At 37.4% G+C, this 15,938-nt stretch overlaps 1 protein-coding gene across 1 annotated transcript; it reads right to left on the reverse strand.

The window, feature by feature from the left end:
* Positions 1 to 3,516: 3,516 nt before the first annotated feature.
* On the reverse strand, positions 3,517 to 12,195 carry nts (neurotensin). Its single transcript, XM_084734543.1, has 4 exons — positions 11,899 to 12,195; positions 10,312 to 10,373; positions 4,903 to 5,106; positions 3,517 to 3,994 (listed from the first exon to the last, which is right to left on the reverse strand). Exons 1-4 carry the CDS (start codon positions 11,963 to 11,965, stop codon positions 3,851 to 3,853), a joined length of 477 nt encoding a protein of 158 aa, XP_084590669.1. The 5' UTR covers positions 11,966 to 12,195; the 3' UTR covers positions 3,517 to 3,850.
* Positions 12,196 to 15,938: the final 3,743 nt, after the last annotated feature.

The following is a 15,938-nucleotide window of genomic DNA, read 5'->3' on the forward strand; positions in this document are numbered from 1 at the left end:
TGACTGGGATCCCTAAAAAGTCATACATGTGACTTTACTGCAGCTTTTCTGTCTGCTCTTGGAATATGATTGACATGTTAGAAAAGTGATGGATAGATTAAAAAATTCTTATCATATTTTCAATATTTCATATAGAATACAGCATTTTTTACAATCTGAAGTATAAATAATAAACTTTATTTCTAGAGCAACTATCATAACACTTAAAAAGTGCATCACAGAGAGCTCTTACGATAAATTCTCTGTCTCCTTCAGTTTTGAGCCTGGACTCAGAAACAGGCAGAACAACTTCCCGAAGATTTAAAACTGCACAAAAGTTCATACGGGCTTGAAAGGTCTAAAATTTAATCTGGAGCCAGGCCATGAAGACCCTTAAATGTAATCAAAACCTTAAAATCACCCCTGAAACAAACAGGAAGCCACTGTAAGGAGGATGAAACAGGTGTGATGTGACCATATCTCTTGGTTGTAGTTAAAAGCCAAGCTGTTGAGTTCTGTGCAGCCTGTAGTGATACTTGGATTAGGACAGGAGAAAGGATGGTTGCAGTAATCAAGGTGCAAGAAGATACAAACATCTACAATGATTTTGGCATTAAAATTTGAAATATATTTCAATTTTGCAGTATTTCTGATGAGAGACGATTGGTCAATTTTTTTACATGCTGTTCAAAACATAAATTGCTCTCAAATAGAACTCAAAGATTTCCTGCAACAGGTTTAATATGTTGTGACAGGTAACCAGTAGATGGCAGTATTTGTTTGGTTATATTCTGAGGCCCATTAACAAGGATTCCTGTTTTATCAGAATTTTGATGAAGGAAATTATTCAATATTCATGTTGGTCATGCAGTCCTGTAGGGAACCCAGCATACTGAGGTCAGTGGGCTTGACAGGGAGGTACACCTGGGTATCATCTGCATAACAATGGAGAGAAATGCCATGTCTGTGAATGATATTACCCAAGGGAAGTACAGGGAGTACAAAACAGGGACAAGAATTGACCCTTGAGGCACACCATATTTGATATGGGACAGAGACAACAAAGAATTTCCTATCCGAAAAAAATGTGAGTGCCAGTTTAATGAAGTAGCAGAAAGAAGGTAAGAGGTTGCCACTGTGTATCACAAAAATCTGATGTTTAGACCTGTCTTTTTTGGAGGTTTATTGGTTATATGCACATTGTGGCTAGACTGAGCGGACTGATTGAGCTTGACCACTTTTGTACCTAGTTTGAAGGGCTGATCAGAGCATGAAGGAAATCCCATTTTTGTGCCTGCTGATTTATCACGTATTAACGTATTTTGACAAGAATAACTGCAGCTTTATAGATGGAACAAAAGACATTATTTGTAGATAATCCTGTGACAGCAATCAGCCTGTTAGATGAGTGGGCTTCAGGGAAAGAAACACACACAGATACAATCGAAAGGATGTATTGTTTTTAATTAAACATGGTGAAGTGTCTGCTCAGGGAAATGCTTTTCTCCTTCCTTAAAATTTAAGATCCAACCACACTACCACACTGCAAAAAGACAAAATCCAGGAAGTCCAAACTGTGCAGCACTTCCTTCTCCCATTAAAAAAGTAAAAAGTTTCCCTCTGAAGAAACAGCCATCCTCTGTCTGTTTTGTTTTGTTATGTCTTAAATAATTTTTGTCATGTTACATCCTTTATATTGTTTTTCATCTTCTTGCATCTTTTTTGTCTTGTCACATATTTTTTGTCTTGTTATATCTTATGTTGTTTTCATTTTGTTACATCTTATTTGTTGTTTTTGTCTTGTTACATCTTTTGCATTATTTGTCATCTTGTCTTCTGTGTAGCTTTTCATCTTGTTGCATCTTTTTTCTCTTGTCCTGTCATGTCATTCGTCTTATGTGTTTTTCATCTTAAGTCCTTTATGTCATTTTTCACTTTGTCTTACATTGTTTTCATCTCATTACATCTTTTTCGTTGTTTTTGTCTTGTTGTGTTGTGTGATATGCACTGTTATCTCATCCATATAGGCTGAAATCATTGTTCATGTAGGGAAGGTGGTGCACAATGATGCAAAATAAAATAATCAATAATTCCCCCCAAAAGCTATAAAAGTGAAGTAATGAGCCTGTTTTGAAAATGTAAGCAGCAGAAAGTAGAAAGATATTTGCTTTCAAATGTAGGGAGTGAAAATAAAAGTTGCCAAAAAATAAATACTCAAATAAAGCACAGATGCTAAATCTACTTTAATACAGTAATAAACTATATGTACTTAGATACTTCTCACCTCTGCATGTAGCAGAATGCTGCTGGGAGTATTCATAGGTTTTTCTTTTTTTTTTTTTTTTTGCTGTTAACCTTCTCTTGAGAAACAGAATGAGGTTGTTCAAAGTGTTTCTCTGCGTGCTGCTCTTCATCCAGGCTCTCTGGGCTGTCAGGGTTAAGAGATGAGTTTCAAAGGAGGACACCAAAGCACTTTGATTTGGAGATGAAACTGCCATTTATTAAGGCCAAGACTCTCATTCGCCACACTCAAAGTCTGTTTTATCTGCTGAAGTCGAAGTGCCTCCATGTCCTTTTAAAAATTTGTTCAACACCACACACATACTAATAGGAGCACACACTGACCCAGTACGTACTGTATTGATGTTAAAGGTGCAAATGTGCTGAATTTTAACATCAAGAATCATTAAATTTCTAGACTGTAGTAATGAAAATCACTATCATACTGGCAGCAGCAACTGGGCTATTCTGGCTTCATTTTACAGATTTGGCAGGAAAATCAGCTGGATGACACACCACAAAACACTTAGTCAAGAATCTCTTTCATAAACAAATACTAGCAAAGGGTGACCAAACATCAGCAGGCAACAATGTTCCTTGGTCCTAGTGTAATGATGTAGGATTGACGACTGAGTATTCATGGGTCTGAATGTCAACATGTTGACAGGTGTTGTCAGGGCTGGTGTGATCCCATTGCAAAATGGTCTCTTATGGACTCAAATATGTCACAAATTAAATATTTCATTTCTAAAAGTACCTCAGCACTTTCCGTAAAGATACTGTAAAGAAACAGTAGATGCGTGTTCTGAATTTGTCACACTTCAGAGACATGTTATCAACCATCCAGCCAAATTTGAATGACTGAAAATATCACTAAGGACATAAACCTAGGTCTCAAAATCGTTCGATAATGAACTGTTTTCTCTGCTCTGAAATGCTGTGTGCTAGTGTCAAACAGCACTATAATCTGAAAAGGACCTGAAAAAATGGATGCTCCTTTATTCGACATGTTTGAGCCACCAAAGCCAGAGGACGGTGACAGGATGGTATATTTTTTTTCTTCTGTGTCACGTTGTTGGAACTGAAGTGAACCTGCTGTGCTGATTTGGAGTGGGAGAGCCGCTCAGGTACATTTGGTACTGACCATTAGTGAAGCTTCAGCCCTGCGGTAACCATGAAGAGGGTGAGAAGGGTATTGAGAGGTAATTGGTAAGCAGAAGTAGTTGTGTGAAAGAAAAGACAGTCAAATCACACTGGTTTTGTATCTTGAATCTTTTAATTGTATCCTGAAACAAAATAGACTCAGTGTCCAGTGAAGAAATAGAGTAAATAAATATAGTTTCTCAGAGATACACAATATGCTGCTTGATGCTCAGGGCTTTATTTTCAGGACCTATATACTTGAGGGGAGCAGAATACAGGCAGGCATCAATTCTGGACATACAATCGAAGGGTCTGACTGGATAAAAACGACAACGGGAAAAGAAAAAACATTGCAGCTACAAGAAGAGAGAAAGAAACACAATCACATATTCACAAAACGTATGTGGTCTGGTCCCCTAAACCGTCTCCTTGGCCTCTGTGATGGTTGTCAGTAAATTGTACTCCGTTTTAAGATGTACGGCCTCCGGGACTTGGTAGTGTGCACCGCTTGCCTCTTCAGGATGTAGGGCGATTTTCGTTTCAGCGGACTGTCACTGTTCTCCTCTAAATATTCTAGCGAGTCATGGAGTAGCTGTTAGGGGCACAGAGAGACACAGCAGCGGGTGAGTGTCACACAACGAGGAGGAAATGGCAGGCAAACATGCTTTGTCGCTGAGTGGCAGGGTAATGCCAGTGTAGCTGTGATTAAACAAGTGCCTCTGCTCTGTGCCCCCATGCATGAAAAAACAGGTGCTAATCTGTAACCGCTGTGTTAAAAAGAAGGGCTGGTGTGGAAGGAGCGGAGGTGAAAGAAAAATGATGGAGAGGAGCGAGGAAGAGACAAGGAGGAGGGAGGTTTAATGAGGTGTGTTTACTGTGAGAGAGGAGGGATGAGCTCTTGTGTTTGTATGTGATGTGTTTGGAATAAGGCTGCCTGTGTTTATATGAGTGCGTGCATATAGGTATGTCTGTTTAGGTTTTTATATCTGCATCAGAGGAAGGCTGATTTTGGGTTTACTGGTATGTTTTTAGTAAAAGTACAATTTGAAATGTACAGATTACAATAATGTAAATACAATAAAATAAGAAATGTGGAGAATAAAGTTGAAATGTCCAGAATGAAGTTAAAATGTTGAAAAGAAATACAAAAATTTAAGAGAACCGTCGAAATGTAAGAGGTTGAAATATCAAGAGTAAAGTTGAAATGCAAAACATTTTTTTCAAATATTCCTCACTTATTTTTTTCCTCTTATGTCTGACCCTAATATTCTTCCATAAATAATTTAAAAAATCTCTAAAGCTCTTTTTAGATGTCAAAAAGTATATATTCAGCCAGTTAAACTAAGGCTGTATTTATTTATTTTTTTTTAAGTAAAGTAAAATTGTGATCTTGAAAGCAACAACAACTACATAAACACACAACAAAAACACACGTCTTACAGGTAGATGATGCCTACTTTTCCACCACTTTGTGTGTGTGCGTGTGTTTGCTGGTCTCACCCTCTCCTCCCGGCTCTGCAGCGCTCGGCAGATGTGTTGCAGGTTGTACAGCTCCTCCAGCAGCTGGAGGTTCCCCTCCCTCAGCTCGACATCCTCCTCCTCCTCCTCGCCGCTCCACGCCTCCTGCCGCAGGCTGCTCACCACCCTGCACAGGTTGGCCAGTGACACACGCCAGTAGGGGGCACTCTGCTTATTCTGTTTCATCTGTAAGGGGGGAGGGACCAAGGAAATGTAAAAAGTTAGTTAATAAATAAAATAATAAATAACAATGAATTCATAAAAATTATAGTTTCCTTGGGGGAAACAAGGTGAGAGAGGGAGGAGGGTTATAGATTGAAAAAGATAAGGTTTAAATTCAGTAAGTGATTTTCCAAATTCCAAACTTGAAGGGTAACTGAAGTTTCAATTACAGTTGTGAAGTGAGGTGAAATAGTTCTTGCATTTTTCTATTCACCGTGACACTTTTTGCATAGAATTAAATATAGGGTTGTTTTGTTTGGTCATAAATGCACTGGTTTTGTCATTACATCCAGACTAATGGGGTAAAACACAGTCACAAGAAGAAGAGGCTTCTTATTATCCTCATTTTTGCTGTAACTGTGATACTGAGGGCACTACTGAATAGATTTGTAGTGGTATTGTTGTACTTCATTGTTTGATCAGCAGAAGTCCTTGCAGTTGACTTACTAACAGGCATGGCACATCCATGGGGAAAACCATTAACTTTTGGCTGTTCTGTATTCACTTCAACAAAATGCTGCATTGTTTGCTGGCTTAAAAAAATGTTCTCTGCTGCTTTCTGAAAATACAAAACCTGGAGTCGGAGTTCAGCAACTGCCTGTCAGACTCCATTAACCATTTAACCATTATAAAAAATCTACTACTACAAGATTATTGATGATTTCTTACGTAGTAAGCTCAGACAATGCAGAGAAATTCATAATTTATTCAAGATAATGTGTGATTCCTGCTAGCTGTTGCTACCTACTTAGAGACAGAATTTACACATTGTGTGTTTAAGAATATTGATTTGAATTTTTGTCCTTTCATAGCTTAAGCCTAGATTCTCAACATATGGTACAAATGCCGCTGTTGGTACTTTAGATCCCTCTAGTGGTACATTTAGAAGACTCCTAAAATTAAAAAAAAATTAAATAGATTAATTGAAAAACATTAGAAATTACTACAAAATTTCAAATGAAAATACCTAAACTATGAGTTCACTGAAAGTAATGAAACTGAAGTTCCATGGCCTTATTTGTAGGTTTTCCACACTAAAGTCAGTTTTATTTTCTATGTTTTTACAGCTGAAGCTGGTAAAAGCTCTGAGAATTCCCTTTAAGAGGCACTGAGGATGCTGCACATTCCTTGTTGCATTGTGAGCACCGATGCAGCCTGCCACATATTAGGACAGCAGTTAAGATGTATTGTGTACTATTCTTTAAACGTTCTTAGGCACCAGACACCCAGAGTGATATTTCAGTCACATCTAACCTCATCAAACTGCAGCCTGTTGTATTATAATCTACTTTGAGTGCTTTAAGACGGTGAAGGGCCCCGGGAACCCATGTGCATGGGCTGGCGAGCTCACACACACTGCCACTGCAAAGACCGCTGGCTGTCACTAAGGATGATAGAGAGATTCAGGTGGCGAGGGGATATTGTCACTTAAGTTATTGTAAATGGCCACGAGCCCTCTAAGACTCACTTTGCTCACAACGTTTATGAGCAGCGGAGGAATAGTCTCCTCTGATGCTGTAACGACAGGAGCCACGTCAAGTACAGGTTCCTTTTGTCTGCCAGGGGGGAGACATGTAATAAAAACTGCAGACACATCAAAAGAACAGCCCACCAGGGAGCACACATAAGCAGCTACTGACATTTAGAAATAATCCATGCGTCAGAGATTTTAGTGGTTTTATTTAGTTGTAGGTGAGCAGGACCAGGTGTGGTTTTAATTGTCCTGAAAGGTCACACGAAGGATTGTTTCTCATGTATCAGGATCTTCTCCCATAATGCAAGTGAATCAATAACTTAAAGGGGTCGGATAAAGAGTTAATAGTGGAAGTCAATATTCTAACAATCCCCTGAGGACTCCTGGTTTTTAATAAACTAGCCTTGTCTTTGTGACAGAGATTCTGTCAGTGGTTGGCTCTTCATTGTAAATGAACCTCCAACATTAATGGCAGAGGTGCACAGAGACGTCATTATCTGTATCTGTTCAACCAACAGAATGATCTGTCTCTGTATCTGTATCTGGATAGAATACCTGTGCACTGGTGTGGTTTATACCAGAAGTTGCATCACCTAGTATTCATTGTTGTGTCTTCAGTGCATCAAGTTGATTCAATATTGGTATATAATTAATTATTAAATAAATTTCCACATTCTCATTTTTAGCTAAATTAAAGTTTATGAAGTGAACCACCCCTTTAACTGAAAGAGATTGAACAACAAGATACTGGGATTAAAAAAAAAAAGTTTTAGGAATAGAAAGATTTTGTTTGTTTGTTTGTTTTTGTTTTGTTTTGTTTTTACGTGAATAAATTATCTAATAAATTCAGAAAAACACCCTTTTTAACATGACAAAATATGTCATTAATTCAGAAAAACAGAGCAAGTGAATGCTTCAACAGAAACAGGAACTATTTACCATGAAGATATTTTAGATTAAAAAATATTTTAGATATACAAATCTTAAATTGCAATGATGCTGCATTCATGCTTCTTGAAGTGCATATTCACAGAATACTATATGATACATATTAATATTATAATATATTATAATACTGTTAGAATATTAAAATTAACCATTTGCGGGGAAATGTACTCTGAACATTACTGTATTACATTTCAGAAATTTTGTTTCGGACTAATAAGCTATTTCAGACAGACAAATTTTCTGTTTCAATGACATTATTTGTGCTTTGCGTACTGCACCTTTAGGCATGCACCCAAGTCCAAATGTATTATTTGGCAATTATGCTCATGCTAGCTTCAGTGTTCCTGCAACCTGGAGGCAAACTGCCTGAGAACTCGCTTCAACCATAGATTGTATATTTAATAGGGACTGAATTTATCTAATATACTGTCTATGGTTCCAACTCACTTTATTGACTGCATTTCTCATATTGCTCCTGTAAACATGCCACATACCCAAAGCTTCTGTATTTGACAACCTGGGATTAAAACTCAACTATCTCTCTCCAGAATTACTTGTAGCCGCTTTTTTTTAAAACATCGTTTGTGACATTTAGGAAGCTCAGACTACATTCCAACATTTCAAACAGCCAATGAGAGGGATGGTCAATGCCAAATCAGCCAGACTAACAGATGAACCCTGGCTGTAGTATAATGCAATCATGTTTAATAGAGATATGAGAGCCAGAGAGGAAATCTACATCCTGCATCTAATCAGATGAAAAGAAGAGTAGACGAGCAGGTCAATCAATTTAGTTTGAAATGTGTGTGTATGCGTATTGTCAAGAGAGAGAGTCACAAGTACCTTCGACGATACTGCACTTTCCAAGCTTTTGAACGCTCTATCAGTCATCTGCCAAGTTATTATTACAATCATCACCCCTGAGCAACCTCCCAGCATCAGCAGCAATGAATCACATGGCTGATTTGTCACCGTCACGTCTCCGTACGAGTACGGCGGTTATTTATCAGAGAGACCAACAGACAGAGAGAAAGAGGTGGAAGACGTGTCGTTATGATGCTGTCATGTCCATCTGAATCCCATTAGGCCTGGACAATCCATCTCCTTGTGCCTCCAGCTCCACTTTCACTAACTTCATCCCTCAGCTCTGCCGGGCCTTGAGCTCTCAGCACCAGATAAATGTGTTAAAAATCATCAAGTTACAACTGAATAATTTCTCTCAGCCTCAGGTCTTATTTTCTTTCATCTCAAATGCTGCAGCAGTTAGAGTGAGTTGATTATAATTGTCTTGAACTATGAAACAAATAATAATAATAATATTTTTGGGGTGATTTTTTTAAGGATTTGCATACATGCAATATGTCATTTATGAAATATTTTAGTTTCCTTTAATTTTTTTCATTTCTAAACTTGCTCTGTACCAGAAAACACCCTCATCCCAGAGATTTTCTATAGAAATGTTTAAACTTAAATTTGTGTCCCAGATTTCCATTATCACTGTCAGATTTTTACAACAACGTGATTTAATGAGGCATAAAAAGATTTAGCTACTGTGTACACTAAGCTCTCCTCTCCCACTTCCTGCTTTAAAATAGGTGGGGATACCGCTTAAGCACTGGTAAGCTTTCTGTTTTTTTCATTAAATAATATTGCTTTCATGTGTCTCAACCATAACATGTCAACTCCCCTTTTAAATCAAAGTTAAATAAGAATTACGGTTTAAAAATGTGTATTTTGATCATCATTAAGAGGACTCTTAGCAACTTTAAAAAGTAAAATGGCTACTCACTATGACTATGCTGACTCCTTGTTGTCATTTTGGATGTATTGTGTACTTAACTGTGGCTGTATGGGTGCTTTCTGATGCCGACGCCTGTCACCTTTGCATGTGGAAGATGTTTTTGTCATTGCCTCGTGGTCAATTCCACCAGGCTTATAGCTTTTTTGTCGAATTCTTTGTCCAAATTTAGATGGATATTTAATGCCATGGTTGGTAGAGACAAACTGCCAGAGGAGTGCTGACTAAGACTGCATCATGGGAATAAATTAGAAAATAATAGATTTGTGGTCATTTCACAGTTTCCCCCTGCTGGGGTGAATAACTCACTAGTTGCTTAATTGATATATCAAATATTTTAGCAGTAAAAAGAGACTCGTGGCTACAGGTGGGCAGTGGACTAAACCACCGTGAGGCATAATTGGGGGAGACACAAGTCTTTCAAAACTTGAAAACATGTTGTTTTGTACACTTTGTCATAATACTGAAAATAGTTAAACTAATTATTATACTATTACTATTATTATAACTAATTTTTGATCAAAATTATTGCCACAATTCAGTAGTCCCTGGATATTGGTAGAAACATGTTCCTACCCAATTCAAACACCCTTAGCCATGTGCCATATCTGCTTTTATTTAAAAGGAAATTCCTTAAGGTCTGAAGTGATGAAAGCTGACTATTTCCTTGGCACCCCACATACTGGTCAGGCCTCGTTCGTTAGCACCGGGAAAGAAAATAAATCCTCAAGCCAGCCATGGTAAGTGAGTCCCTGAGAAGCTCAAAAACACACCCTTATAATAAATTATTTATCCCCCACTTGGCATGAACACAACCAAACATTTTGATTTCATGAAAGAACACCTGGGCAGCCCGTGTGTTAGGTCAGCTGGAGGGATGTGAAGGGTCAGAATATACTGACCAGACACCCAGTCTCTGATGTCACAGGTGCAAAGAGGGACCCCGTACCTTAGAAGTGAAGAGACTGCTGAGTAGCTCCTCTTCTAGAGCTCGCTGGTCCTGGTTGACGTCTGTCAGTCAGTGGAGAAAAAACAGGAATATAACCGTTAACCAAATCTAATCAAGAGTTAACAGAATCCTCAGTGATCGCTGCATAAGAAAAGTCAGTTTGATATGAAAGTATGGAATGTTCTCTAACAATTTGTCTAATATATCAACGAGCATCTAGACTGTTTTATCTGCTTTGTGAGATGTAAGAAGAGTTAGAGGCATTTACATCCCAAGTATTACATGAAGATAATTTAAGATGAGCCAATACTCCAAGTTCAACTTGGATCTGTCTTCAGGTATTTCTTAAACTATTTTACATCTTATTTTACATCGATTAGGTCAATCTATCCTTGGTTTTATGTTCATTCTATGACTTTGTATGTGAAGCACTTGGTACATGCACATAATTTCTTAAAATAATGTTCATTATTATTTTTTCTTATTTTTCCAGGTTGACTGTTCACTGGCTCACTGGATAAAAGTGGTTTGTAGTTTCATTCCCCATGGGTGTCAATATAAATCACAACTTAGAAAATAAGAATAAAAGACTTAGAATGAAGGAAAATATATTTTTACTTTAAGAAATTGACCAAGGTTTCAAAGTTATAGGCTCCTGAAGTCCTACATCATTTAAATAGAGTGTGAGAAGAGGAAATTTTATTAACTAATAAATCATTCTGGCAGCCAGAATATTTCAGCATTTAATCAAAAAACCCAGGCTCAGAAAACCATGTTGTTACGGATAAGCTTTAAAAGGACAGTTTACCCCCAAATCAAAAATGTATTTTCTTCCGCTTACCTTTTGTGCTATTTATTCACACAATTGCAAAGCCTAAAGTTGTGTTTTTGTACAGCTATTTTTATTTCCAAATCTGCCAGAACTACTTTCGTTCTACTAAAAAAGTAGTTCCGGAAGATTCTACTGCACAGAGAAAATAGTTCAGACATAAAAACTACTCCCAACGAGGTCTTGAGCAAATGGGTAATGATTTCAGAAAAGACACTAATGTTGAATTTTTCTTTGTGTGTGTGTGTCTGTGTGTGTGTGTGTGTGTGTGTGTGTGTGTGTGTGTGTGTGTGTGTGTGTGTGTGTGTGTGTGTGTGTGTGTGCCCACGCGCTTTGAGCACCACAACCCAAGTGCCATTGAGTCCCATTATACTGGAGAGAAGGACACATCTCTTCGGCTTATGTCTAAAAAACTCATACCAAAATAATCTAATTTGAAAAACAGTGCTAAAGAAAAGAGGAAGATATGTATATTTGATTTTGGGGTGACCTATCCCTTTAAAGTACAAATTCTTATTTTAAAAAAAGAAATAAGAAAATAAAAAGTGAATATACCTATAACAGCATCACTAAAATGATGCACCTGTTGCATGCAGTAAGTTTTGAGAGAGACAAATGGCTAGACCTATTCCATACTTTGTTTGAGTAATGCAGGTTTTTCCTTATGCTGTTATTATGAATGAAGTCTGTGATAATTCATAAAGCCACAACACGATGTATAAATGCACAACCTGTTGAAAGAGCTCTGCAGTTCTCACCTGTGCAAAGTCCACCACATGTGAAACAGAGGAGAAGCATACATGCCAGCTGTGCCTGCATCATCATGATGAGAAAACAAACAAAAAGAGGATCCCACGCTGAAGAATTCACCTGAGGAGAAATCTAGTCCATAAGGTTAAGGGTCAGACACAGACAGCTAAAGAGGCTGGAGAAGGGATTTGTAGTGATGCTGCTGCTGCTGCTTCTTCTGCTTCTTTTTCCTCTTCTTCTTCTTCTCTTCTAGCTCCAAACACGCTTCTCCTTCTTTGCAGTTTTCTGGTTGGTTGTGAAGTGCTGTGGGCTCCATTCCCTCAGTTTATAAGAGCCAATGTGATGTCAGAGGATCAGTCTGTCAGCCCCCCCCCTCCTCATCTCCACCCCCACCCTCACACCCACTAACACAGCCCCTTCATCCATGCATCCATCCGTCCATCCATCCATTTCTCTTCCCTCCTGTCACTGTGTCATCGTTTCATCAGACGTCACTTTGGCATCACGGGGCGAAAGGCTTTTGCGTCAAGGTTTGGGAGATTTGGTTATTACACCTCATGAATGCACACATACTGAGGTTTGTTTTGCACTTGTCTCCCCGCAGGGACGGGACTGCAGGGGTGATGTAGGAGGGTGGGAGGACGCACGACAAAGACTCAAGCTGTGCTCCAGCACATCTACTTTTTGCTAAATATGTCTCTTTTCAAATCAACAGGTCTAGACTTAGACTCATTAGCGTCTGCTATCAGCATGATTCATTGCGATAAGTATAGTGAGTTATTTAAAAAAAAAAAAAAAAACAATCTAGACTCTAGACTCATGTAAGCATAATTCCTCTTAGACATCACTTATGAACCACGAGAAGTGTGTGGTGGAGGTTGTATCTGCAGACTCTGCCCTCTGAATTTATTTTCTTATTTTCTCATTATTTTGCTGTTCTAGTGATGCTTTACCAACCAAAAACGTTGGTATTTGATGTCCTGATCATGAGACTAAACAATCGGCTATCTTTCTCCTACTGATTCTATCTTTAATATCTGGAAATGTTATTTTATTTTAAAGTAGGATTTTATTGATATTAGCAATACTGCAGTCTATTCTTGGCTTAAATGTGGTTTACTTCCCTTTTTCTTTATTAAAACAAACCTTATTGTACACTTATGTAGATCTATTATTGACACTGCTAAATAACAGTTATATTTGAGATATTTGAGAAGTGTGTTGGATTTAAAGGCATCTAGTAGGGCTGTGATGAAACACTTATCTCCTGATTTGATACTGTCTTTGGGTGCCGATGGAAGAGGATCCCCTCTGCAGATATAAAGGGGCTCATTCTCAGGAAATGAAAAATTTTTTTTTTTTTTTCCTTTAAGCTAAATTTCAAAGTTCATTATTGACTTTGGGAACAGCAGTTACATGAGAAAACAATAATTCATCATCATCATCTTGAATTTGATCTTCAAATCTTGAATCTTTTACTGCGATAAATTCCTGACTTGGAACATTTAATGTATTCACAGTTAAATCTAAAACAAACAAAGGATAAACATTATACTAACATGTGTAATTTCATATTAGAGACTTTCCTACATATTCCGATCTGAGTTTCAGGTGTTACTTCATATGTACAAAAATTCATTGAATAAATGTACTTAAATTAAATATTAGCATAGTTCCTGCTGACAGTAAACTTTGCCTGGGGCATAATTTGGTAATTTCACAGTTTATAAAATTAATGTTTTTTGGCTTTGTAGGACTGAACATAATTAACTAATTGACCACTGCATTTCTGCATTTAATTATTCTAATGGTAAACAGCTCTAATTGTTGTCCATTACTAGATACAAAACAAAGGCAACCCAGCTTTGTAACCTTGCATGCCTTGAATTGTAATAATATTAGAGGGGGACTGAATATTTCCTTGTGAAAAACTCTGTATACAATGAGGTACATTATCACGTAAAATCCACTTTGATTTAGAGCCATAAAGGAAGTACAGTCATCAGTCTAAGTTCCACTTGTCCATGTTCACACTAATTGGTCTCCACAGGGAATTATATCTTTTGAATATAAAGGAAATACATTTTACAGAACAAATATGGTTGGAAGCTGCTCCAGCTGGGCTATTTAATGCATTAAAATCAGTCAGACTGGAGTTAAAACAGGCTGCAGTCCTCTCATGTCGGAATTTCATCTTTGTCATTTGAATCCAGCAGGGCGAGCCACTTAACCAAACCCCAAGAGGTTCCATTTTGTTCTGTATGTTCTCTACTGCAGCTCACTGCAGTCATATTGCTTCACAAATATATCACTTCACATAAAGGTGCAATGAAAAGCAAACTGATGAACAGATCCAATGTGCAGAATTGTATGTGTTTACTCTACTGTATGTAATAATTTAATTATCATGCATATTCTGCTATATATTTATAATATTTGAACAAATGGTACTTAAAGGGACATTCTATTTTTTTTCTTATGCCCAAACTTTGCATAATATTTCTAATGTAGTGTTTGTATTTTCTGGTATCATAATCATATTATCACATCTGACCATATCCTACTTACAAGTAGGAGAGAGTGGGAAATTTTGTTTGTGGATATGTTGTCACAGTGGATATAACTCTAACACCAGAGGGAGCTGTCTAAAGTAATTTTGTTTTATTACATAAATAGGTTCAATTATTTTTGCACAGAACAGGAGAGGAATGGTGTGTTTTGAAACCTAAACCAAAGCTCTGTACTGCAGCTTGCTTATCTCATAACAAGCAATAGCACACATGTCAACTGTGGGAAAAGCTGTCTCAGTGTTTTGCACTTTAACATGACAGTTTGTTACAGTATGAGTTGTACAGCTACAGTCCTGAAGGAGCTGACTTTGTTCACTGCTATAGTTGGAAGCTGCTGTGCTACATGTAAACAACAATGTGTGGTGTTATACTGCTTCATGCAGTATAATTAAATTGTAATAAATGGTCACAAAATGGTTGAAATACTTAACAGGGTCATAATACAGTCCCTCCAGGATTTCACAGGCCTTTTTTTGGGATTGTTGCGGCCTAAAATGTCTGATTTCACAACAGCTTTCCTAAAATAATTGCAATGCATGTTGCAATGTTTTTAGACATTTTTTTTTTTAATTGCAGGGTCAAATGATAATTCATGTAATTCATTGAAAACCAAAGGTAACTTGTTGCAGGGAGAACAAAACCACACTCTGTTCCAAGTGTTCTAACCTCACCAAAAAGGCTCAGAATTACAAAAACATAAATAAATAAATATATTTTTAAAATGCTTTATTTGTAAAAGAACAAAAGCACCACTGTGGCATTTAACAAAGAAACTTTTTGGAACTCAAACTCAGTCAAAACAGCACCAAATTATAAAATAAAAGTGCACAGAACAATGAGAAATGTCAATAAAAATGACAAATGTGTTCTTTGCAGTACCTGACAACATAAAAAAAATACAAAAATATAGTGAATAAAAAAACAAAAGTCTGTTCATTGAAATGTACATGTATGATGCGAGTGCAAGGGACTTGCGGGATGCTACAATGATTGGTCAAATTTGTGGAAAAGTTGCAGAATGTGGACAAAATTGCAAGGTTGCACAGAATTCATGGGGATTAGTTGAATTTGCATGAATTGTAGCAAATGCAACATTGCAACTTCCTGGGGGGACTGATAATATATTTTAAATTAGTAAGTTTTTTTAATGTTAAAATAGATTTTTGTGTATAATTTAATATGGAAAATGAGTGGGTTGTACTGAGACTGAGACACTTAAGTGAAAGGAAAAAGTTTGACCAGATGCCTCGGTCTTCCCTTGTTCTTTTATCCCAGTGTTTAACGTTTTTCACTGAACACTGTAACTTTGTTTGAACTGCCACAACTTTCCTCTTGTATTCCCCCTCTGTGGTAGTTTCTCAGGTTGTCCCTGCAGGTGGAAGGGGGCAGAGTTTCACCAATAAATCTCAGTAGACTGCTTCAGTGTGGGAAACACCTCCCTCCCTCTGCTTTTCGGATGGGGCGGACAGAGTTGCAGA

Source organism: Lutjanus erythropterus, chromosome 13 (genome assembly GCF_056507025.1).
Source record: "Lutjanus erythropterus isolate fLutEry1 chromosome 13, fLutEry1.hap2, whole genome shotgun sequence".
In the NCBI taxonomy this organism is placed as follows: domain Eukaryota; kingdom Metazoa; phylum Chordata; class Actinopteri; order Lutjaniformes; family Lutjanidae; genus Lutjanus; species Lutjanus erythropterus.